The sequence below is a fragment of the Sprattus sprattus genome (genome assembly GCF_963457725.1).
Source record: "Sprattus sprattus genome assembly, chromosome: 4".
In the NCBI taxonomy this organism is placed as follows: Eukaryota; Metazoa; Chordata; class Actinopteri; order Clupeiformes; family Clupeidae; genus Sprattus; species Sprattus sprattus.
This window is the reverse complement of record NC_137923.1, coordinates 19,275,133-19,301,940: the sequence shown is the minus strand read 5'-3', so window position 1 is coordinate 19,301,940 and position 26,808 is coordinate 19,275,133. Positions and strand designations below refer to the sequence as shown.

Sequence of the window (26,808 nt, the reverse complement as noted above, 5' to 3'; positions counted from 1 at the left end):
GCTAACAAATAACATTTGCACGTTCATCTAAGGACATCATTGTTACAAAAGCAAATCATATTCAATCATTTTATTTCTTTCTTTGTCAGGAAAATGACAGAATATATGCTGCACTGCAGTTACCAATGGTAAAAAAAAAATATTTAGGGTAAAAGTTTTGTTCATAGTTATAATTCAGGTTGAGAGCACTCCTATTGAAAACACTAAGAAAAATGGTGGTGCCTCAAAATTGGCAGCAAGTTCCAAAGTCCTTTGGAAAAAATCAAATCAGGTACTGAATCAATATATATACCTCACCAGCAAAGCCTTAAGGAACTGTTTGGTTCCCAGTAGCTGATATTAGCTTTCTTCTCCAGGCTGTCTAGTTCCTGCGAGAGGGACAGAAGTTAAATAAGTCATGATGAGGAGGAGACTGCTGTCCTCATAGTCAGCATGTTCAGTAATATCAGCGCTGGTCTTACCTGGTGATTCGGCAGTTCCGTGTCTGTACGTGGGAGCCGGAATATATAATATCACACCTCACCACGTTGTTGGAAAAATCTAACTCCTGCACTAGAAAATTGGGGTTGACTGTGACCTACAAACAAAGAATATGTGTGTGATATATACAGTTGAGTCCACATACAGGAGAAAAAGACATTGGAAAAATGCCCAGAGCACATGTAAAGCATTCATGTTCTTTAAAAAAAATATCACTGCCATTCACCACCCTACAAATACAAAGCCTAATGTTCCATCATGTAAGTGTACATTTTCTCTATCAACCTCTACATTTTCTGACAATGGACACAGAACACAGATGATTGTGTTACCTTGAGAATGTAGCTCCCTGGTGGAACGTCAGTGATATCAATCCACTGGCAGTCAATGTTAGCAGCGTAGGTGTCATAGCAGCCTGGACTTAAGCCCTATGCCAGACAGAACAAACAGCCTGAGTCATTTGGCATTTGGTTCTCAGAGCATTTTCCAGCGTTTCATTTTCCTGTAGCTCAAACGGAAGAACAAAGTGGCAACACACCAGGAGGTTCTGATCTCCAGGGAGCACACAGATACATTGTGAACGTTGCTTTGGATCACAGATCACATCTGATAAATGAAAAACTGTAAGATGAATGAAAGGATCGTTTTCCTTCTGTCTCATTACGTTTTACCTGGATGAGGGTGTACAGATCTTTCAGACAGCAGCTATTGTATCTGTGTATGATTGTGTGTGTGTGTGTGTGTGTGTGTCACCTGTGTGTGTGTCGTACAGGCGAACCGCCGGCGGAAGCCAGTCTCACAGCCCGTATCTTCCAGACAGAAGCTGGCTTTGTGTCCCTCCGCCACTTTCCTGCCCTGCGTGTCCAATAGGTCATAGTTACTGAAGGCATCCATGCTATGATAGTGTCTGGAGAGAGCGAGAGAGAGAGAGAGAGAGAGTGTGTGTTTAGAATGGGTTAGTGTGCAATTGTGTGTGTGTGAGAGAGAGACAGTGATTGAATTGGGTAGTGTGCAATTGTGTGTGTGTGTGTGTGTGTGTGTGTGTGTGTGTGTGTGTGTGTGTGTGTGTGTGTGTGTGTGTGCGTGTGTGTGTGCATGTGTGTGTGCATGTGTGTGTGTGTGTGTGTGTGTGTGTGTGTGTGTGTGTGTGTGTGTGTGTGTGTGTGTGTGTGTGTGTGTTTGTGTGTGTGTGTGAGAGAGAGAGAGAGAGGAAGGTGGGTGGGGAGAGGGAGAGATGGAGAAAACGAATGAGAAATGGTTCAGAGAGACAGAGAGAAAGAACGGACACCCATACACTCAGATAGAAAGACAAAGTGAGTTTTTTAACTTGTTTGTTTCTCATAGGTCAACACAAGTATTGCTCACTTTATACGATGAAAATATGATTGTTTCATTATTATTATTATTATTAATTCTCACTCTTTTCAAGGTCAACTACATACATCAGTCTCAGTATTAATGTCGTCCGCTAAGCATCTGTGTGCACTACCTCAATGTTGGTAAAGTGGTGATTTGAGGAAACCCACAGAGGAAGCTGGTATTACTCACTGATGGCAGCTGTGCCATTCCCACTGGTGTCTGGGCTTCACTGGCAGGAAATCTGCTGTTCCCTGGTTTCTCACTCGCTGTGGGAAGCGCAGCAGCACCCTGAAGTCTATGTCCCTTACACTCGGTCTATATGCCGACCTGGTTAGGGGCATCACAGACACTTTTAGTCTTAAAGGTCACCATCTTCATCATTTACATCACAATCATCATCATCAGCACCACCATTGTCATCATCAGCACCACCACCACAATCATCACATCAAACTATTTAATACATGAGAGTACAGAGACTCAAAAAAGAAGAACAAACATATATGATTTTGACTTTTCATGCGTAAAAGTCAGCGCGTTTGGTTAGAAGTGTGTCGGGAAATGTTGGATGAAGTCTAAGTAAACGTTAGTTAGAAAGAAAACGTTAGTTAAATGTAGGTGGTTGGTTTAAAATAAGTTCTTTAAAGTTAAAGAATAACTCTTACCGTGACAAGCAGCTCTCCTCTGCGGCGCAGCGCAGCGCATACATCTGTACACGTTGAATATATGTACCTGCCTGGATGGAGTACGGGTCAGGAACTAGGTCCGGAAGACCTAAGGACATAACACATTAACTTCCCATATGTTACACCATATCGTCTCTGGACTTGATCACGCATACAATATACATCATATTGGAAAGGGTTTGGGTGTTCAAGCGCAGGCCTACCGTTGTGGAAATATCTGGTGCCGTATCCCGTCCCAGGAGGAGGACGACGCGTTCGGGGGATTGATCTGGAAGGGTAGGCATTGTAGAAAACATTATTTCTATGGTTTTTCAGAGGGTTCCGGGGGTCATCATTAGCCATTTGATCGGTGATAGCCGTATCATCGACGGGCACATCCTCTCTGTTCGCATTGGTCCCCGGGCCGCCTACAGCAGTGGGTTGATTTGGTAATCTCTGGGGGCCAGAATCTGGGATTGTGAAAGAGTTTGGATCCTCCAAGGCAACAGGCGCGGATTCTGCGGGCAGGAATGCATTGTCCTGATTATGGACACCGGCTGAATGAGGTGCCCCTCTCGCACTGTTGTCTTCAATGGCGGGGTTGCCTCCTCGTCTGGGCACCCCGCTGCCTGAAAATTCAGGCAGTGCCCCATGGGTGCTGAAATTGGTCCTGTACGTGTATTCTGGCAGGTAACGGCGCGCTCCAGGAAGACCCGTGAGCGCCTGACGTTGAGAGGGCACCGTCTGAATTCTGGCTCCTGGTACACGGCTGTTCGCTGCAACAATGTTTTGCCTGTTTTCTCTCCCCAGAACATTAGCTCCTGGGCTGGACTCATAGTTCGCCTGTTCTCTAGTTTGTCGCCCAGCGCTTGATGCTCCTGTGGCTATCTGTGCCCTCCCTGCCGAAGCATCGGTTCGGGAGCTCAGGAACACCCTGGACTGCGCCCTTGATTGCACAGGTGGTTGGTACTCGGAACCGGTGCTAAATAAACTATGTAACTGCCCATTGTTCTGCCACCGAATCCTCTGCCTCCACTGACCTGGTCTATCCCGCGACTGCTGCTGCTGTTGTGCAACGATACAATGAACCAAACCGTGCAGAATGTACAAAAGCAACGTTGCGAACTTTGCCATATTGGAGAGAACTGATAAAAGGAAAAATAATATTAACTATGAGACTATATTACGATCATTCTGTAGAATAAAACCTTCTGTCAGGGAGAGATTGCGACGTACTCTATCAGTCTGCTTCCTTGCGTAGGCAGCATAACCCCCTGTACTCTGACTACGTGAAAGGAGGGAGAGCCGTTCCGTGCGTAAATTTATCAAAATGAGCCAGTTTACTTACGCATGCACAGAACGAGGCTTAACTCATTGGTCATTTCAGCCTTACACAAGGTGTTACAAAACGTAACATTTTCTTTGAATTATATAACAGAAACTACCGAGCAGTCTTACCAAACGAAAGACATTTAAAAGTTTTCCTGACGGTTTAGTTATTCAGCAACTACATTTAAACCGTGCATTGGTTAAATGATCAGTAAAAGCTACCACAAACATGGGTGTTGAACAGATTAACTGTTTAATAGGAAGACAATGTTATCCAAAGCTGTGTACAGAAATGTAAAACACTGCTGAATGTCATTTTGTCTTATAGGAAGTATAAAGATGAAAACTACCTGCAGTTTTGGAAAATGTCTGTGATGTTTTTTCAACTTTTAGTAGGCCTATTCTAAAATTGCATGAGGGGACACAAGCTGTTGCAGCTGTGAGATGATGTGGGTTGTAATATGTAAAGAGGAATGAAAAGATATCAAGAAGAAACCACCACAAACAACAACCACATGCAGTTATCTGCTAAACCATTATTGTCATCGGAGGCGTTCAGACAGGTATTTTGCCAGATCTGCTGATGGGGCTATTCAAGTCAAATGCTTTAATCAGATATTCCCAGATCAGATTTAGTTTAGATTTATGTAGTGAAACACATAAAATATGATCTTAATGTAACTCATAAATAGTTCCCTAAAATGTATGACCTCAATGTAACTCATAAATAGTTCCCTAAAATGTATGAGATGCCTTGTGTTAACAATGGAAACAAGAACTACTTTCTTCTTCCAGCCCTCCGACTGTAAGGCTTCCAAGAGTTTATTTCTCAGCTGGTCTAGTTTTTCAAAAGAGGATTTGGTCAACTGTGTCTGTTTGTTTAGCTCGATGGAAATGATGGTCCCTCAGTCTGCTGAGATGTCGGGATAACAATCAAAACAAGAACTCTCACAAACTGATCTGGTTCTTCCAAGCACACATTGATGTTACATGAGAAGCATGTCTCACACTGCGACTCTCAGGGTGAACTGGAACAGACTGGAAGAGGGGAGTATTCTCTTGAGAGAGTCTCTGTTTCACCGTCTGACACATCACCTTGTGTGATCAGACAGAGTACAGCATGTTTCCTTCATTATTGAAGGGGAATGTGGAGGATGCTCTTCCAATTGGACACTGTTATTGTCTATGCTAAAATGTTCCTCTTGTTCATCAGATTGACTGTCTATCTTGTGGTGGGCCAACATTAAAGAGCCACGAGAGGTGGAGCTGATGGAAGAGCCAGATGACAGGAGAACAGCTCCTCAGGTTTACCTTTGCGGTCTTCCACCGAGCATTTCTGGTTCGTCTGACAACCTTTGAGATGCTCCAGCAACTGGGTGCTCGGACCCTGACCCTGGAGGGGGAGCCGTGAGCCAAACCTCAAGGAAGCAGAGGTTTGCTTGTGCTGGCAACAGGGGGGGGGGGCTTGCTTTGAATTAGACTGAAGACTGATATAGGCAGGCTGTGCCAGGGCATCCAGTAGAGGGACCTGTTCTCTCACTCTTGAAAAATTCCTTTTGAGTGAGAGAGGTTTCCCTTTGCCTGATCGCCAGACACAGTTTTAAAAGAGTCCGTTTCCTGTTGTAACATACTTTGCATAGTTTTTAAGAGGTAGTGACTGACCTTTAGCAAAGTTCAAGAGGTCAGCATAGATTTGCCACAAATACAGTTGCGCTTCTCACTTAGTTGGTGTCATGGGCAAACATGTTTACAGCATCCCTTCAGTAAACAAATGCTTTCTGTGTGTGTGTGTGTGTGTGTGTGTGTGTGTGTGTGTGTGTGTGTGTGTGTGTGTGTGTGTGTGTGTGTGTGTGTGTGTGTGTGTGTGTGTGTGTGTGTGTGTGTGTGTGTGTGTGTGTGCACATGTGTATTTGTGCGTGTGTGCATGTGTGGGCGAGCATTTGTGTGTGTGTGTGTGTGTGTGTGTGTGTGTGTGTGTGTGTGTGTGTGTGTGCGCGCGCGTGTGTGTTTTTAGTTACCTCAGACTGAGGATGGACATGCAAATATTATAAACTTTGTGCCACTATACACGTTGGCCATTGCCTCTGTTGTCTACAACAGAACTGCCCGAGGTTAAAGTAACTTATTTAACCCAGCCATCTGACCTTCCAAATTTAGGAAAAGTAAGTCTTAATGTCTGTCTCAAACTTGAACACCGAAAAACTGATGTTGATGTTGCTCCTGTCTCTGCTCCTTTCCCCTAAAAAGATTTATTCTGTACCTCCTGCCTACTAGGATTATGCCTTTATTCAGCCAGAAGGTGGCACTGGCCAGCCATTTTGCTTTTACATATAGACTTTTCAATGCGTTGATTTAATTATGAATAGCAAAATGTTGGGAATGGGTAAAATATATAATTGAAATAAATGGTGGATAAATGTGGAGGAAACTGTACATTTTCATACCTCTGCAAACCATAGATTCAGTTTCGTAAGGCTCTCTGAGGGTTTGTCCACTGTATGTCAGTGCTGTATGATTTAATAAGCACCTTAGTGGTTTGCAGGTGGGAGATATGTTTTCAGGCTGAGTCATGACCTGGACAGAATTTTAACAATTTACAGTGTAGGAGTTTAGATTCTCAGCACAGTCAGACATTCAGCATTTTGATCAATCCATAATCCCTCAACCCTCACTTCCTCATCTTTTTGTCTGTTCAACACAACTGCTTTCATTCAAAATCTCTATCTGTCCCACCCCAAGCCCCCACACTCACTTGATTTAACACTAATGTATCAGAATTATCACCCCAGCCAAAATCATTGTGCCATCATAACAGAGCCAAATTTAGCCAATCAAGAATAACGAATGCCTGCTCCTTGTTTTAATACAACAGTTTATTGATTATTTGCGAATGTAAGAGGTCAGCAATCAGCTTCGACGTGGATCAAATGTGTCACGGGATACAGAGCACCTGACCGCGAGCTCGGTTAAGCATTTCTCACTCAGTCAAGTCCAGCGCGTCGCGTCTGAGAAATGTCTGGACGGACATTCAAGCCAAATAGGGCAAGACCACAGTCACTGACAACTATTATTATCAAGAAACTCGAGTCTCTCGGAGATTAGCAATAGCCGCGCCCCTTTGACTAGTCTCTATAAAAACGAAGAAACCCCCGAGACGTGTTTGGCACAAGATATTACCCCTGAGCAGGATACTAAGACACAAAGTTTAGTCAACAGTAAGTATGAATGTTGCATTGAGTATGAGTATTTACTTGTGTGTCTGAAGTAAAAATACATCAGTAAAAACACAACCAAAAGTGTTGCCACAAAGTTTGAACATACAATAGGTATAATGCTTTATGTCGGTTTTTTGGGAAATTGCTTGAAATAAAAATCACATTTGCTTGACACTCCTGGATGTTTCGGAAAAAGGTTGATGAATAAAATCTTCCCCTTGTTTTGCTCCCGACATCAAACTAATGTTTCTACCGCTCTGAATATTCATTTCATAAATCTAGGTATCCCAGGCTGCACTGATCTTTGCCTCTTGTGTGATAAAACGAAGATCGTCTTTATTGGTTTTACTACAAGAAACCACAACCGGAATATACCTTCCTCTCTCTTGTTACTACCGAAGCCAAGTACACTTTGCCCTACAAAGGAATACCCAACCTTATGATATGTCCCGAGGTCTGAAGGTCACCTTACAACCACATAACTACTGATCATGGGGGAACAATTTGCCAGGTGAGAAATTAACACTGTTAAAATGATCACCACACTCTTTGAAAGTCTGCCGTAAGGAACTGTATGGAGATGTAACTCAAGCAGGTGGAAAAGAACGAACGGGTCGGTTTCTTTCAGTGAATGAATAGCCCATTAGAACCTTAGGGGGCTATGGAGATCACACCGAGACTTGCACTCGTGATTTTTGGAAACACGTTTGACAAGACACGCGTCTGCTGTAAGTTACCATAGATGTTTTACATGAAGTGCCTTGGGCTAAAATGTAGGCTATTTGCCATTTGTGACGTATGTCTTTTTGCCTACCCGCGACAGACTACAATTTTAACCAAATTTAGTTTGGTGTTGCCGAATCTATTTTCCCTAACACGAAAAAATGGCTAACCTGTTAATGTGTCACTAGCTCTGTATTAACTCTCTGTCATTCAGCAGTTTCGACCACAGCTCTGACATTCATTTAGTAGATTGTCAGATTGTATGATTGCCTTGCTAATATCAGAAGCACACGTGTCGACCTTCCACGTGTCCAACATTAAAATGTGACCTATATATTTAATGAGCGTTTAATTGGTGCATTACGCATGGCCTGAATCTGTCACCCATTTAATTTAAGACACTTTCAAATCACCTATCACGTTATTAAAAGAGTAAACAGAAAGCTATTGATACAGCCTCAGATGACCTCAAATTAATCATCATGGTAGACAACAGACACTTGTTGGTTGTCGGCTGTGTGTGGGAAAAAGTCTGGAAAGGTCCAGAAAGTCAATTGACTGACTATTGAGCTGATGCTGAGTCTTCATATTCTGCCACATTGCAACTGGTCAAAGCAGCATCTGTTAATCAAAAGTGTAATACAAATGAAACCTATGCAACATAGCATATGGCAAAAATAAGGTGAATAATAATTAAAAACTATATTTTATCAGTTTAGATAAGTTCATTTGGCAGCATGATCTTTCATAACTCTACTGTGAATGGAAAGCCCCCAGTACCCCAGCTGCCATCCAACAAATGTTAAATAGATTTGAAACATTTACACCTGTCCATGGCAACATACTGTCTGGCTGTGAAACTATCTGGGTTATGAGTGTCAGTGACAAGCTGCATCTGTATTAAGTTGCTTTGCACATGAGGTTTGCTGTATAGAACTCAGGAGGGTAAGCACTGCCGTCTACACAGCACAATTATTAAATAAACTGCCCCAGTGGATGACCCTGTCACATTCCTTTCAGGTACAGTGATTTACTGAGATCATGTGGTTGAATGACTGGCCACTTAAAAATGGTCAAACGTTTTTGAAGAATGGCTTTGAAGATGTTGCTTCATTACGCATGATAAAGATGTGTTTATCCATTTCATTTTTGTATTATATATGTTTGGCATGACTTATTTGATAGCAGTTTGAACACTGCCATAATGTACTGAAGGTCTGTATATTTGGCATTGCGATATTAGCTGAATGCTGAGGTCCAGACTATTATAGGTAGCCAATCCCAGCTTTACCAACCCCTTAGGACATTACCTCTATTTTTAAGAAAATGCACATGGTTAGAGACGTCTCCTCTATCCAGGCTTCCTTATGACCCAACATGGGAGAAACATGATTACATATGGTGACTTTTCCACTGCCACTCAGCTATGACGTGGCACATGCCAGGCAGCCTCTCACCTTTCCCCCTGGCGAGGCATTTGTAAATGGTGGCAATTGGCCTCCGAGTCCATGGTGAGAGTGGGCACTAGTCAGGACACGTCAAGATCAGAAACATCCCCCTCTATTTAGACCCCCCACTTTACCCTCTTGACACTGTCGGCATCCGGCCTATATATAATCCACCCACTCCCCAACACCCAACAGCCGGCCAAGAGTGGGCATTCTGTGCCTCCCAACAATGTATCACAAGATACAGCCGTGGTGACCATTACTTTCTGTATGCATGACATTACTGTGAAAAGTTTGCTTTTCACATTTACACACCTTGTGCTTTGATGTCTTACTAGAGAGCTTATGAGACTCTTGACACAATAACCCAAACTTTTATAACCTCTTACCAAAGCTGAGAATACCAGCCTAATGCAAACAAAGGTCAAACAGTAACATTTGAGTATTAATGTTAATAACTTACAAGTGTATACTACTAAGGGACTATTGAATCAAGCAAGAATGTCTTAATATGAACAATATGTCAGTTGAATGTAGTTGCACACTTCTAAGAGACTGTTGAATAAATAGCATTTTGGTGAATAATTTCTGCCTTTGTTAAACAGAGTTATATTGAGGTAAAGTTTATGACTTGAGTGTTTCCGTCCATTCGGTAAATGTTTTATAGCACTTGACATTCTAGTGAAATCGATTTCATTTATGGGGCTAGTTATTCATTTTAGGAAAGACAATACATTGCATCACAGCATACCAGTATTGAACGGAATATATTTTATCAGAAGTAGTTTGCTAGACTGTTTAAATTAGATGATGTCTCTCTATTTTTGATAAATGACTGCTCTTTTTCACCCATGTTGTGAATAATTAAAGATTAAACATTGCATGATTCAACTGTATGATTTCTTATCATGTTGTGGTGTTGTTGAAATAAAAACAGAACAGCAAATCGATTCAAATGTCTCTTTGTATGAGGACAGTAATACTTCAAGCAAAGGTTAACATTTGAGTGAAAACTAAAGTCAGCCTTTGTGCCAGCTGCAGTACAGCACTTGGCAAAGCCTGAGGTAATTCAAATAAAAAAGGTTCACAATATGTAACAATACAAAATCCCTAGCTTCTGTCTTTGTTTACAGTGAATAAGTTAGATTTCATTGTATAATGTACAGTACAGAGGTTTCAATTAGATGTAGACATTTTGTTTTGTTAATTGAAGTAAGATATTTACAATTCTATACACAAAGTCTTCGACCCACTGGTCCCACTGCAAACAGAAAGAAAGACAACAAGAACTTAGAAATCTTGATAGGTAAAAATGTGGATAAAGGTAAGATTGTTATGTCAAGATGTGGCATTTACCTATTAGCTATTCAACAAGGTATTTTGAATGTCTCCAAACACCAAGCTGTAGATCTCATCTTTTGATTTCAAGCCATCCATATATACTAGAGGGAACAAATGAATGTGATTTATTATTATTATATTATTGTTATTATCAGTAGTAATAGTATTCACAATTAATATCAATGATCAATGAACAGCTACAAAAATGGTAATTTGCTTTCTTACCAATAGCATTACAGTTGTTCTCCATCTCTTTTCTGTGTCTCAAGTACATGGGCCAAACATGGCCGTCAAACAGACCAGGTGGGTCGGGGACTGTGTACGTCCTTGAACTACAGCAAGATGAGAGATAAAATGTGTTTGTAAACATACAAACAGAAAATGCTCTGTACACACAAAGTTCCACCTCATTGCTTTGCTGAGAGAGTGGCTGACTATGGAACATTTCCGTCTCTGACCAGATGCAGATTTGCACCAGATCAGGACAAGACTTGTTGTGTGTAAATGTACTGTATGTTAACAAATGTGTCTACTGTAAACTAAAGTGACACCTCACCTTCTTCTCCTCTTGCACTCCTCGTATGGAATGGTGATGTAGTAGGACTTATCATAGATTTCAACCAAAGGCCTGTGATAGAGTACAATTACACAGTTACCATCATAATATAGAGAAAAGTATACATGGGGAGTTACTAGAGTGCCATGAATGTGGACTAGGTGGTGACTGGGAATCCAGAGTTGTAAAATGGACCTACATGTAGTTGTAGATTAGGAATCCCTCGACTATGAGTATGTGCGTGTCCCTCTCTGGGTCCTCGGCAAAAGGTGACACCGTCACACCGTGAGAGCGGGCAAACTTCACCGGGTTCTCCAGCCAGCCCTTTACTGTGTTAACCATTGCCTCCATGTCCAAGGATGTGATGACTGAAGAGAAAAGAGAGCGAAAACAGGCATGCTTTAGATGCATGGACCTCAAAGAGATGGAATATACATCTTTTTTTGGTTTTGTTTGTTTGTTTTTCTCTTGTTTTGTTTTCAAAGAATATTAGGTAATGACATAGTTATGTCAAATTTAAGAGAAAAATGCTGTACGTTACTGTTTTTTCTCTACAGGGAAATCCAATCTTACCATCCCATTGCCTAAAGCCGTCTTCCCCGACCTCTATATGATCTTGGGTCTGAAATTACAGTGACCAATAAAACATTGCTGCATCGTGTATCAGACAGTGCTGATCACACCTGGACATGGATAGCCATCACCACCAAACACCTGGCAAGGCCATTGGCTCAAAAGGAGCCAAGGCCTCCTTAACAGCATGTATGCTGTTATATAGAGCTGTATTCTTGACTGGCTTGAGTTGATATCAGTGGTGTCATAGCTGACATTGTCAACACAAGGTGACTGTTGAGCTCTTGAGGGTATTTATTTGAAGCATTGACACCAATAAAATAATTAGAGAATATAACAAAACATATCATTGAGAGGATTGAGAGTACAAAAAAAAAGGTTTCTGTTGGAACTTGACTCTGGATTTGTCCAATGTTGAGTCTGGACTTCCAATAAAGTTTATGTTTACATTTGTGTTTGGCTGTCCAGGAATTAATCAGCATATTGGTTTAGTTACTGCATGCCAAATACAGAATCACTATAAACATGAATAGAGTCCTTCACATGTCTCAAAGTTGTTGTTAAGTAAGGATGTTTCTTTAATGAAGTATCCCCCTTCAAATACTTTTCTTTTCAACCAATTAGGAAAAACATATGAAAGAAGCCTAAGTGAAGATCTGAAGCAGAATAATAAAAAAATGTCTTCCACATTTAATGAACAAACCTTGAACTTAATCCTTTGACTAATATACCTTCATACAGGAACTATACATTTCAGAGGAAAAAAAAACAGTCTTTACCTTGAAAAAGTCGTCTTGATGTATTACACAGCAATTAGGCAATGTTTTCAGCAATCCATTCGTCAACGTGGTTTTGCCACCGTTGGTCACGCTAGAAAATGTAAACACTTTGTTAATTAAAGAAATAATACAATTATTTAAAGACCAAAATAACGATTAAATGTCATAACTGTAAAGTGCAGTACGTTGTACTTACCCTCCGATCCCAATTATGTATTTCATTTTGAAATTATGATTTGTCTTGGTCTATAAAATATGCGGATAAAGCCGACGAGGTCTTAGAGAGCCTAACACACGCTAACACTTCAGAAGGCTTAGGAATGCTTTTCTCCTTCCTTTCTATTCCTCCAGAATCTCCCTTTCCTTACTACTTCATTGATAGAATAGGGTTCCCTCTTCAATATATATCCTATGTGTCCTTGCGTCACGGAGAGCTAACGAGTCACGAACTTCGCACTCCAATGGGTCTGGTGCCATGCAGCCAATCAGAAAATCCAGCCTACTACTCTAGGCCAATCAACGATTGCAAAGTCTGTGCTGAATTTGCATGACGACCACGTTCAAACTTTGCACCTGTTGCATTTTGTCCTTCATCAAATACAGATGGGTACTAGACCGTCAATCATAGACAGCTCCAATACCATGGTTGAGGTTCTCAAATTATGTAACAGATAACCATTCCATAGAATCTCTGAATCTTTGACATTTATTGTGAGCTTGCTATAACTTAAGAAGTTTAAATTATTATTTAATTTAAACAATTTTAGAAAACATTGTTGCCAGCTCATTATCACAACATGAACTGACCATGAAGGAGTATGCTATTAACATGAAACCTACCAATACATTTAAAGATTTAAAGCTCTCCTTTAAAGATACATTATTACAACATTCTGCTATATCATTATCATATCACATTGCTACGTTTGATTACAATGTAATCATTATACCTATCTCCTCCAGTAATGAGTAGAGTTATGAAAGCGTTGAAAGCTATCCCTTGGGTTTGGAAGTCTAGATGCCTAATGCACGACTGCACACATAATATGCAAATGCTATACCTTTTCAGTCCATGCACAATCCATGCATATATGTGGGAATATTCAAATGTAAATGGTTATACACACATAAATGCACACATACACCATTACACACACACACACACACACACACACACACACACACACACACACACACACACACACACACACACACACACACACACACACACACACACACACACACACATACATAAATAACTAACATTTAATTACATATATTATGTGATCAGTTTCAAGCTATACGATCACAGTACAATGTTACTAAGTTTTCTTCAGATTTGGCAGGGACCAATTTAGTTCGCAATAATAATGTTTCACAGGGATAATTCGGAATTATCACATGAAGCCAATATTCAGTTTTGCATCTGGTTTCTGTGATACAGGCACGACAGTATATAACCAGCTGACTGCATCTCATAGTTGGCCATGTGAAAGCTTGGAATTTCAGCAAAGGACTTTTGTTAGCCATTACTTTGGCAACAAGGGAGGAATTCCGACCAAAGAACCTGAATAATTTGACTACTTCCCAGGCTGAGATTCGGCTCCTTCATTAAACTTTCTCTCACTGTTGATGTGGCCTCAGCAAGTGAACATTTTCCTAGAAGCTGAACAAGAATTTCCATATGTCAAGCTTCTCCCTAGATGAGAGGAACAATGCTATATTTAGCACAGTGAGCGTGTGTGAGCGTGGCTCCTCACAGCGTCACACGTCCGCCTGATGCAACCGGTAGGAATACTAGCCTGCCTTCCGGAACCTGTGACCATATCAGTCAGGTCAACAGGCAGTCAGAAGCTGAAATTATAAGTTTCAACATTATGTCCCCAGGCAAAACTGAATAATTGTTAACGTTGTGTGAGTGTGTATATGAGGGTCTGTCTATGTGTGCCTATGTATGTCTGTGCACATGTATGTGTGTGTGTTTTCCCTCCAAAGCCCTAGGCTGTTGACCATGCACACGAGATGACTATATTCAAAGCTCTTTCGGTAGCTTTGTTGCTCTGACTCAGAGAGATTATTTTGCCTTTATACACACCGCTTTTCACAATATCCTTATCCGCCCGCTATTTATAATCAGTCATGGTGAGATTTTAGGAGATAAACTTTGGAACCTGATAAGAAGAGCAAGTCTTGTGGTTCTCACCTGTCTGTGTAAGTGAAGGTGCCCATGTGTCCTGTGAATTGACTTAAAAAAAATGTCCTTTGCATGTTGTAGACATCTGCAGCCAGCACAATATGATCTGATTTGGCCCACAGCCCAGGGAGGGGGAAAAGATAGGTGACATTAAATGTGTTTAAATTACTTTTATGGCTACTGCAACTTAATCTTGTTAACCTTGATATATTTAATTTCCTTATGGGGTAAGGGGATATCACTTTCACCTCTACATTGCCATCTTTTGGAAGACCATTTTCCTCTGTCTTATAATCAAGAGAAGTATGATCAGCATGTGTTACAATATCATCACATATCTTTCCTTTGGGGCAGAATTTTTTATGTGTGTGTCTGTATGTGTGTTTCTGTTTGCGATGTGTGTATCTCTATGTGTTTGTATATGTGGTGTGTGTATGTGTGTGTGTGTGTGTGTGTGTGGGGGGGGGGGGGGGGGGGTGGGTGGGGTGGTCTCTGTTTACAAAGACAGGAAAAGAAGCCACACTCAGAGAATCCCGGGGAAATTGTGTATACACTGTTCCTTAGAACTATTGGAGGGTATGTAAGTGCTGATTTATATATTGCTGTTGTTTTTTTTGCTCTATTTTGACCCAAATGCCTCTCAATCTCAAGTTCTCAATATCAATTACAGTAATGATCCTCATAGAAGCAGACAGAATGTAATAGACCAGACAACGTCAATTTTTATGTCTCTTATTTTCATTTAATGGATTTAAAAGGCCACTTCACGTGGTCTAAACATTTGTTAAAATAATAGAAAATAATTAAGAAGTTAATTTTCACAGCATGGCAAAGGTCTTAAAGTTTACATACACTGTACAGAACGGCATGTCACAGAGCACTCACCTCGCCCCACACCCTCCCTAAGCCAGAATACATATTTTGTCATTATTCAACCACAGAACAAGTTTAGTTAGCTTATAAATGAACCGCATCATTACAGACACTTGTCAGTTTGGGTATGTAAAATTCCCTTGATGCTGCCTGCACAGGCCCTCTGGTCACTCTCTCCTCATGAAATGGATCAGTCATTGGATTCTGCAGTGTATAAGATATCACTGGCCTCAGAGTCATGCAGCAACATGACAATTAACAGAATTGATTTTCATTCCTTCAGTTTTCACCACGAATGTTGTGTTATGGACATGTTAAGCACTGTACACTCTATTTTACATCGACTTTAACATTGATCACAGCTGTCTCATAGAAAAGACTTAACCCAACCCGTTGGGAACATAATCGGGCAAGATCTAAAACAGACGCACAAAAATGAACTGAACTCTGGAGTCTCCCACTCGGTTTGGAACAGGATGTTCAGTTCTACAGTCTGGGAAGTTGTGTCTTGGCAATCTGTGGTTGTGTGCCTTCCTTGTGCTCTTGATGTGTGTGCATTTCACATTCACTGCTGGGAGCTGCTCAGAGAACTTGAAGACATTGAGAAGAGGAGAAGTTTGAAGAAGAAGAAGGACATTTTGAAAGTCATCGTCCTCCACTGGAGATTGATCTGGATCTGCTCCTGAAGACCGTGTGCTACGGAAAATGCCATAGTCAGTGTCAGTGTCTTGCTAGGTCAGTGTGACACAGGAAAGCGCTGGTATGGGAGAGGCCACGTGGGTCTTTTGGCAGTGAAGAGAAGAATGATGATAGATTTATGTGTCCCTCTTCATTCCATTGTACGTACCCCTCTGTCAAGAAAAGACATAGAAAAAGGATCAGATTAACAAAGCAACCATTCAATGTGTGTTTCTATCAATGAGTAAAACAGTAGTGTTCATTAATATGATTCAAATCATGAGGTGCTGTCCACTCATTACAGGAGCTCTTATTTCCATTGGCACTGATATCGAGCCACACGTGCAATCCAAGATGGCTCTCCATTTCTTTCCTTCTCTCTCCATACAGTAAAGCTAGTCAAGAAGCTTGTATTGGCCAGAGCCAGGGCCAAGTGGCCCTTACTTGCAGGACTATTTCTGTTGGGTAGGAACATGTCTGGAACATGGACCTCCACTATTACCATGACTCTAGCTAAATGTGATATCAAAGGGCCAAGGGGTAAATTATACAGGGAAGGGGGTATCTAAGAGTGTTCAGTAGCAAAATGCCCATATTGTATTATAATATTGTGGCATAATTTAAAATGTAATGTTACCAGGTTATTGAATTCTCAGATATCGTAATGTTTATTTCCAGCCAGGGACGACATGCTGAGTATATGCTGAGAAAGAGGCTGAACTTTTACCCAGTACAAAACTTACATTTGAGCAGGGCAGCCAGTCAAGCTTTAAAAGAAAGAGCGGAGAGTGCTGAGAACTGACATACTGAACATCCCAATAGAGTTAATTTTATACCATCACATTATTCATTCTATATATACATATGTATATACTACGTACAATTTGTATGTACATCAAGTTTTAAAGATACTTTTTTAGAAGCAGATACATGCTACTGGATGTAAATGGACTGACATTTTTAACCTCCTTAACCTTATAATTTAACAGATTATTCCTAAGCGCACATGGACACCACCTGAGAAATACCTGTCATTTCGGCCATCTCTGACGTGGATTTGAGATAAAAGAAAAGTGGGAATGGGCCCCCCCAGGAAGGGAACATTCTACACGTTGTGCATGTCCCATGAGCACAAGGGCTAAGTGACACCCCCGTGATGTATGACCCAGCGTCCTACTCAGAACAGTGCGTGACAGCATGGTATGGCATTCTAAAATAAATCTCCCCATCCTGCTGTGTGTGTGTGCGTCTGTGTGTGTGACAGAGAGGGTGCTAGTGCATCACCAGGTCCCATAAAAATAGAATTGATCAGCAGTGGAGCAGGAGGTGGTGTTGATGGTGGGGTTTGTGTGTGTGTGTGGGGGGGGGGGGGGGGGTACAACCTCTCAGTGCTAAATAGCCCAGCAGATGTAAGTTTATGTAACAGGGCTGAGAAAGAGAGGGGTGAGGGAGAGAGAGAGAGAGAGAGAGAGAGAGAGAGCTCTAAAAAAAAGATAAAATATTCCGGGTCATGAGGGAGGTGAGCTTCCCAGCCCTCGCTCAATTCAGGCAGGAACATTCCCAATATGGCAAACCGCTCCAGGGGTGGCCGTAAAACTGTCGATCGGGCATCTACTGTTACCGCACCACCAGGATGGCGATGCCAACCTCGTCACCTGCCCCACACTGATCCCTCTGCTCACCTTCCCTGAGATGTCAGGGCGCTGCCTCCTCTGCCATCGAGAGTGGACTGGAAAGAGTAAATATATAAATATAAACAAACACAGCAGGTGCAATGCATATGGGCTTCTCAGCTAACACGACAGAGCGTATGTGTGTGTACAACCAAACAGGACAGCACAGTGTGCTCACCTCTCTTTAGAGGCGGACGCCTCTGGCTGCTGACGCTCCCGCTCTAGACTGCAACTTAGGAAAAAAAAAAAAAAGAGGTAAATTGTTATGTATAACTGTATAACTGCTGTATAACATTTCATTAAATGTAATGTTTCTGTTTCCTCTCCTAATGGATTTGCTTTGGACATTACTTTTATAATATGCTTAGATACAACATATAACACTTTTGCCCACCACAAAACCGTACAGTAGAATAGAATACTGGAGAATATTTTCAGTGTCCAGGGTATAGTAAATGATCTAGCCTGAATTTGGTCAGTAGGTCTGTGCCAGGTCATGGCCACATCTGGTACAGGATCAGGTGCCATAAGGGCGTAAGGGTTGACAAGGCTGGAACACTGAATGCTGCTTGCATGTAGTTGCAGAAGAAATAAAAAAAACCTTTGCTACTAAAGGATATCAACTAAAAATGTGTTATTGGTAAAACCATCTTATTACCTTTCTCTCTGGGCCTTCATTCTCTCCTCATCATACCTGAAAGCAATTAAAAAAGTCATAAAACCAGATGTAGTGTCTGACCTTATCATGTGTCCAAGGCTTGCCCGACACTCAACCCGATGTTCCTGACATACTGTCCTCGCCTAACTCTTTTCTATCTCAATTTCCCCTATAAGTCAGCTGAAGGCAACCCAGTGCCCCCCTCCTCACATGTCCTTCTTAGCCGGAGGCCATCAAACAGATAATTATAAATATAATGTTGCTGAGTATTGTAGTACTACTATAGATAAACATATATGCTCTAAATTATTATTATCAGATTACTTGGCCAAGAATTTTAACACACACAAAGAAATTTGCATTTAACCCAACATGAGCAGGGAACAGACACACTAAGAGCAATGCACAATGAATGGACACATAGACACACACACACACACACACACACACACACACACACACACACACACACACACACACACACACACACACACACACACACACACACACACACACACACACACACACACACACACACACACACACACACACACACACACACACTATGAGCAGTAGGCAGCCACAGCCCTCAGGGGACAGTTGTAGGTTAGTGCTCTGCTCAAGGGCACTTCAGCTGTGGATGTTGAGGGTGGGGAACACATTTCTTTCCTGCTGGTTCAGGGAATATTTTAGGCCACAACTGCCCCAGTGTCCACCAGTGTGTCATTACAATGATTAATTATGGATTTAAGCGTCTGGGTTTTGCAAGACGAGAGGCCCGCTGCCAACCTGGAACATAGACTTGGAGCAGAATGTGATGTGGGCTTACAACCAAACACTGCTTACAGACACACGGTTATGATTTGTTTGTCAATACAGTGCCCCCTGATGGCCGTATGTACTCACTGCAGCACACACTCCGGGATCTGCACGTGGTCCATGGGCACTATCTGCGCAAGCTCCTCCAGGCTCTGGACGTAACGGATCTTTTCCATGAACTTCACGCTGCAGAAACGATGACAACAACAATGAGCTGTTGGCCGTGGCTCATGAGAGACACGCAGACGACATGAGAGTACCAAGCGGTTTTACTGATACATGAGTAATAATATCACATAAATGAAACAATCAGCAATTAATACATTTGTATGCAATGCTGCAAAAAATAATGGATTTCCTTGTATGTTTTTGGGGCAATATATCTTTCTGTTGTCAGTGTCCACCAAAGAAAGAAAGAAGGTAAAATTGATAAGCAGACCTGAGGAAAGGCCTTGAGATGGCCAGCACTGTCCGAATGAACCAGGAAGGGTGAGCAATAATCAGACATTTCAGATTCTTCCGTAACCTGAGGGCAACACACAAGGAGCTAATTAAATACCCTCTGACATGCAGGCCTACAACAGTCACTGACATACAACAACTAGCATTTAAAAAATATGAACTTAGCCAAAGACATCAGTGATGTGTCCATGAACAGCAGCTGTTCCACAGACAGCCTCCACTGTACCTCCTGTCAATCATCTGATAACACCTCTTCAGCCAATTGATGCCAGGCATCTTCCTGCGGGGAGTGGCTCCGTTCAGGCAAATGATCATGTAGTCCTCCGCCACCAGCAGTTCCAGGCTGCTGATCACATACCTGAAAAGTACACCACTAAAGGTCAAAACCCATGCAATAAATTATCCCTTCGCTGCACATCAGCAAAGGATGGAAACACAGGCTTAACTATGTTGTATACTAACTAATGCATTTGCAGCATGGTAAATACATCTCACTCTATCAGCCGGGCCTCAGGCACACCTCTAGGTATGAATACTGTACTGGTTTTGACAGGGTGCCTTACAGGAAGAGATTCTCCATGATGTAGTGATAATCCGTACAGCTGCTGTCAGGGAGATGGCAGGCTGCGAACACGACGATGGCATTCAGGCCTTCACCATAGTAACCTGAGTGGGAGGACAAATAAGATGATGCACACACTGAGAGCTTAGGGTTCCACACTGGACAGGAAAAGTTAAAGGAATAGCCATCTGTTCTCTTAAGATGGATGCAGTAGCTAAATAGGACTACTTGACATGTGAGTGACATGTTTCTGAAAGCTTAGTTTGGAGGGCCAGGGCCAGGGCCATTCCAGGGCAGACCTAGTTTAGGACCAGGTCACGGGCAGGTCGGGGGCCAGCCAAGGGCCAAGGTCTGCTGTGAAGTGGACATATGGGATGCTGATGATGATGGTCAATTTGAAGCCAGTGTGTGGTGAATCAGGTGAGGGTTCTCCTTGTGCAGGTAAAAATGTTTAGTGCAGTCACTCTATAGCGAATGCAGAAGGCTGATCATTCATGAGGTGCAGCTGCAATTCAGCACTGATCTGAGAGCCTTATGAAAAGCTCACCCTAAAAACTGCACCACTGCCACACCGATAATGCAGCATTCTATGTGCCCCTTCATCCATCATGGCTTTCTCAGCCTTCCCCTCACAGACTGACCTCCGTGGGTGACAACGCGCAGGTATGGCCGGATAGCCTGCATGTCGATGCGTTGCTCCTGCTCTCCGATGATCACCGTCCTCCACAGGCGGCTGGCCCCATCGCTCTCTTCTCCCCTCTGCCCCGCACCATTGCCCGGGGGACCCTTCGCCGAGGCAACAGGGGTGTCATCTGTCAGAGGAGAGTTAGCTAACCCTAAATATTGAATTTGTTATTACAGTTATTATGCCATGAAATACACGCACCATATAGTCACTATATGGTTTAATTTGGACATCAAATGTAAACACTGTTAATTCCTCTTCATTGTGTATCACAAATGTAAAAATTACATTTCCATTTACACGGCTTATTTAATCAAATATCCTTATAGAAGTGTAATGAAACTTACCAATGAAACACTTACACAATCCTGTTTATGTCCTTGTGTGGTAACACAAGTAACAGGAATTTGTCCCAGTAACCATACCCTGAGGCACCCTGAGCTTACCTTCCCATTCCAGCTCGGTGCCGTTGGTGATGAACTCCAAAGAGTCGGTCTCGTCTGGAGTGTCAAGGTCGTCCACGTTGATGTCCAGGTCATCAGGTGTCTCCAGGAAGTCGTCGGACAGGATGGAACCTTCGCTCTGGTCCAGAGACAGATTCATGTCTGGGGCGACCAGAGTCCGTCGTTTCCTGCGAGAGGAGGACACCATTTCTTCTCCTACATGTAGAGGGCCGGGAGGAGCTGAAAAGCAACAACAATCGAGGGATACACTGTACACAAGGTATTTTTCTACATTATTATGTTTTTCAGTGATGACAGAACTTTTGTTACACAACTTACCATCCGGTAACAAAACCAGAGACCATCGATGTTTACACTCACAATGTCTAAATTAAAAATACATATTTGAACAAAGTTTTAGTTGTGAGTCACCATGCCTCGTGGCTGTCTGAGGGCCACGTCATACTTACAGGTTGTGTTGTCCGTCAGGCCACATGACTCTCCATCCTCAGGCAGAGGCCTATAGGGAAGGGCAAAGGGAAGAGAGAGATGACAAAAACCCTGCTACCATCACAGAGAGGGTAGAGAGAAGATAGCAGAAACAACCACAATCACTGCAGCCACTGCAAAGGACAGGAATATTACAACAACAACCACCATCTTATCTACAGCTAGAAAGAAGACAGACCACAACAACAATCAGCTTGGCAACCATAGCACAAGGTCAAGGACACACACTCTGACCTGTGAGGATGACACTGTACTGCAATACTGAGAGGCTGTGCAGTGGTGTTCTGAGTTGGACCTGCCTTTTAATATACAGTACTGTGCAAAAGTTTTAGGCAGGTGTGAAGAAATGCTATGAACTAAGAATGCTTTGAAAAATGTAAACAATAAATGTTTATTTTTTATCCATTTACATGGTAAGACTGAGCACAGCAACAAGACACAACGTAGTTATACTGCATCAGCAGGGTCTCTCCCAGACAAAGATTTCAAAGCAGACAGGGGTTTCAAAATGTGCAGTTCAAGCTCTTTTGAAGAAGATGTTGAGGATCGTAGACGCAGTGGTCAGCCAAGGAAACTTAATGCAGCTGATGAAAAACACATCAAGCTTATTTACCTTCGAAATCGGAAGATTTCAAGCAGGGCATCAGCTCAGAACTGGCAGAAACCAGTGGTACCCAGGTACAGACATTTACTGTCTGGGGAAGTCTGGCCAGAAGTGGTCTTCATGGAAGAGTTGCAGCCAAAAAGCTCTACTCCGACAAGGAAACTAGGCCAAGTGACTGAACTAAACACGAAAACATAGAAACTGGGGTGCAGAAACATGGCAGAAGGTGCTCTGGACTGATGAGTCAAAATTAGAAATATTTGGCTGTAGAAGAAGGCAGTTTGTTCGCCGAAGGGCTGGAGAGAGGTACAATAATGAGAGTCTGCAGGCAACAGTGAAGCATGGTAGAGGTTCCTTTCCAGTTTGGGGCTGCATTTCTGCAAGTGGAGTTGGAGATTTGGTCAGGATGAATGGTGTCTTCAATGCTGAGAAATACAGGCAGATACTAATCCATCATGCAATACCATCAGGGAGGCGTATGATTGGCACCAAATGTATTCTGCAGCAGGAACATAACCCCAAACATACAGCCAATGTCATTAACAACTATCTTCAGCTTAAAGAAGAACAGAAAGTCCTGCAAGTGATGGTATGACCCCCACAGAGCCCTGATCTCTACATCATCGAGTCTGTCTGGATTTACATGAAGAGACAGAAGAATTTTAGGAAGCCTACATCCACAGAAGATCTGTGGTTAGTTCTCCAAGATGTTTGGAACAATTTGCCAGCCGAGTTCCTTCAAAAACTGTGCGCCAGTGTATCTGGAAGAATTGATGCTATTTTGAAGGCAAAGGGTGGTTACACCAAATATTGATTTAATTTAGAATTTTCTTCTGTTCCTTCACTGCATTTTGTTAATTTATGAAGAATTGATGAAAACAAACTCCATTCTTGAAAGCATTCTTAGTTTACAGCATTTTTTCACACCTGCCTAAAACTTTTGCACAGTACTGTAGATTAAAGTCAGACAGTTCTTCTGGACCCATAAGCAAACTAAATTACACGTTTAATTTAATTACAGGTACATTTTATTTTTAAAGCACAATGGTTCTCAGACAATGTCAGCCTGGTCCCTAAGAGCAAGCTCAATGTCAACATAGCCACAAAGCAAACATCTCAGAGAGAGAGCTCTGGTTAGCTAAGGAGTTTACACTGGTTATAATCGAAAACGATATACATGCTTGAGAAATAGAGAGAGATAGAGAGAAAGAGAGAGAGCAAGCAGATGTGAAAACTATTATTGAGGAGATGAGGGCACAGTGTTTGAATCTGGTTCATGCTTCTCTGCCACTGAAGGAACAATAGCTAGTCTAGAGCATGCTGAAGACAACAGTAATTACGCATACACCCAAGGGCCTTTCTCACAACAGAGCCTGTCAGCATGTTTCAGGAGAGACAAGAGGGGCGTAAAGCACAGTGACATTTTAAATATCAGCCTTCTTCCAAAACACACACATCACATCCACCACTGACTACAGGCTCTCAGCCTGGGAAGTAAGAGTGGAAAGGATTCTGTGATAACCCGACAGTTGGATCTGAGGAGGAGGATTAAAGGAGTTGAACTGGACCTGTTTCAAAACATTAAACTCCAGCTTTTTCAAGAGAAACCCTTGTGATAAGTCCGCCTCCCCCAAATGACAGACACTGTTCAGACCTGTTATTTCTGTTGTTGGAGCCTCAAGTGGCTCCCTCAGGGGTGCATGTGTGTCTGTAGAGATCACCTGCATAGCTGATTAATCCTGACCTACATGTGCGCTGGCTGTGCGGCGCAGCAGGAACGCATGCCAAGCAGGAGTCCAGACACGGGAGAGTGATCTTCTAACGAGCAGCTTATCACAGTCCCCAATTACGCTACAATTCAGCACGGATTGAGAAGGGCAAATTTTCTAATCCTCCCATGCTTCTGCCTCTTTCGCTTCATTGGCATGGCAGAGTATAGCCTACACTGCATTACCAAAGCAATTCACAAGAACAGCAGAAAATTACTGCTGTGGGGGGGACTGAATATGTATGCTGCTACACGTGTGAGATGAAATATTGCATCTATATACAATCATTTATTTCTCTTCTTCCTGCTCTTGAAAACCTTCTTACGGGCTTTTACGGTGGTCCTGAAAGCTCAACGCACTGCAACTTAAGAAAATACATGCAAAGACACAAAACAAGCAAATTAAGAAAAATCTAAATGATTTAACAACACATGTGCAACATTTTGTACAATTTAGTATAATACAACACATTTCAGAAACGTGCTGCAATTACAACAAACTATGACTGAAATGTTTAAAAGTGATGAACACATCTGGATTGTGAAACACGCTATGCTGGCTTTAACCTTAATTGTAAACATTAAAAAGGGGACACGCAATTTAAACTATCGCAAGGTTTTTTTCACATGACTAATAAAACATAGCCTCTGATTTTGAAATATTTTTTAATCAGTCAGCCTAAGTAACTTAAAGTAACTTATCCCCAATTGGAGGATATCAACACTGGTTATATAACTTTGCCTATGGAGAATTTGCTAACTGATTAAAAAAACTAAAAACTAAATGAAAGTAACTAAAAGTGGGCTAACTATTACTGCTACAGGCAGATAACATAGCATAGCCTTTTTCCTAACCCAGATGTGTTTCTCTAAATTCTGCACATGCATGTGTTGCCAGTTTTATTATGTTTTTTTAATTGGCTTACGTTTTATCTGTTTGCATGTGTTTTCTTAAGTTGCAGTGCGCCTTGCTCCAAAATGTGCCTCTGCCAGAAATGAGCACCAGAGAAAAGCTCACTTGTGTGCGATGGGCAGGTGTCCCTGGCTTAATTATCTGGCGTTGAATTAAAGGCACCTCTTTTGGCTCTACGGTATTCTTGATTACAAATGGGTGTGAGTTCATTGGATTGTAATTCTCCTGTGATTCCCTTTGGCCATAATAATCTGTGTTATTTGAACTCCCTTCATTCTGAATGATGGTCAGACAGTGTCAGGAACTCTAAGTTCACTGAACAAACAGACTCATTTGACTCCCAATTCAGTATTATGTAAACAGTTTAATACCTTCCTCTCAGACTGCATTCATTTTATTGATGCTGTTTTGGCTCCTGGTACTATGCAACCTGGAGAGAGCCCAAATCGCTGTTCACACCCTGTTCAAACACCTCATAATCACTTTGAGTATACAACTGCATTCAGACATGATCCTAATTCATTTTATGTCTTAAGTCCACTGGGCGCACCATCTGTTATCATTAATGGTGTTTATGGTGGTAGGGTCTCTTTTGTTCTTGCGTCTGCCTGTGTATCATCACCCTTGCCAATTGCCGAATGGCACCTACTCCAAGAATCAAAGTTGACTGTTTGTTGGTGTTTTCTGGTTTAAACAAACTTTGAGGACTTGTTCTCCTATTTCCTAAGAGATTGCTTTGCCTCCCACATGGTCCTTTTTATCACCACCTTTTTTATGACCCACTCCTCTCTTTCATCTCAGTCCATCCTGTGAAGGTTTTACATATCAGTCTCTTCCTCAGAGGTGTTGTAAAATGTGCTACTACTGAAACAGACAACACATCACGTGCCACAGGAGCAACAAACCAGTGGCACCATCTAGAACCCGTCTGCCTCAAGCATGGAGTATAATATAAACAGAACATGTCTCTAATTGGTGGCTTGGAAACAAAGCACCATGGCTGAATAATTGTGAGCGTAGAGTTTTGTGCACAACTTACACACCCACTAGAGTGCATATAGTATAAGAGTGCTGTATAAGTTTCCTCCCTTATATCCACACACACACACACACACATTTCCACACAGTACGGGGATGGGGCGTCTCATTGGCCTACCGGGGGAAGTCCTCGTCCTGCCACTCATCCTTGACCTCCATGTTCTCCATGCGTAGGGTGGCCTCTGCAGTGCCCATCCTCCCCAGAGGAGGCCAGGGCTGAGGGAGAGGGAGGGAGAGAGAGAAAGAGAGAGATGGTCATTAACAGCACTAATGGCATCAAAGCAAGGATCTGAAGACACAGACTGAGATGTTGTTAACTAATATGGACTATTTTGTATCTAAAATACAGAGTCAATATAAAATGCGGTATCAGATTTGCTGTGAGCGCTGCACAGAATGATTTATTCAACCAGACACAAATTCAATTCAATTCAAGTCAATTCAAAACAGTGCTTTGCAC

General features: G+C 42.1%; 3 protein-coding genes across 3 annotated transcripts; all 3 read right to left on the bottom strand.

The window, feature by feature from the left end:
• Window positions 1–334: 334 nt before the first annotated feature.
• Window positions 335–3,638, bottom strand: loxl5b (lysyl oxidase-like 5b; the record flags this gene model as incomplete). Its single annotated transcript, XM_080836219.1, has 7 exons — window positions 335–368; window positions 462–577; window positions 813–908; window positions 1,234–1,387; window positions 2,029–2,166; window positions 2,505–2,613; window positions 2,729–3,638. 7 exons carry the CDS (start codon window positions 3,636–3,638, stop codon window positions 362–364), a joined length of 1,530 nt encoding a protein of 509 aa, XP_080692345.1. The 3' UTR covers window positions 335–361.
• Window positions 3,639–10,165: 6,527 nt separating this feature from the next.
• nmrk2 (nicotinamide riboside kinase 2) lies at window positions 10,166–12,842 on the bottom strand. Its single transcript, XM_080837434.1, has 8 exons — window positions 12,665–12,842; window positions 12,469–12,559; window positions 11,690–11,738; window positions 11,316–11,484; window positions 11,117–11,188; window positions 10,786–10,892; window positions 10,576–10,661; window positions 10,166–10,480 (listed from the first exon to the last, which is right to left on the bottom strand). The coding sequence occupies exons 1-7, from the start codon at window positions 12,688–12,690 to the stop codon at window positions 10,579–10,581; spliced, it is 597 nt and encodes a 198-aa protein (XP_080693560.1). The 5' UTR covers window positions 12,691–12,842; the 3' UTR covers window positions 10,166–10,480; window positions 10,576–10,578.
• A 2,557-nt stretch (window positions 12,843–15,399) lies between these two features.
• On the bottom strand, window positions 15,400–26,543 carry atcayb (ATCAY kinesin light chain interacting caytaxin b; the record flags this gene model as incomplete). The annotated part of the gene is made up of 11 exons (XM_080836218.1): window positions 15,400–16,386; window positions 17,896–17,942; window positions 18,065–18,118; window positions 18,545–18,580; window positions 19,451–19,549; window positions 19,803–19,889; window positions 20,052–20,183; window positions 20,389–20,491; window positions 21,029–21,199; window positions 21,519–21,784; window positions 26,467–26,543. The coding sequence occupies 10 exons, from the start codon at window positions 26,541–26,543 to the stop codon at window positions 17,909–17,911; spliced, it is 1,059 nt and encodes a 352-aa protein (XP_080692344.1). The 3' UTR covers window positions 15,400–16,386; window positions 17,896–17,908.
• Window positions 26,544–26,808: the final 265 nt, after the last annotated feature.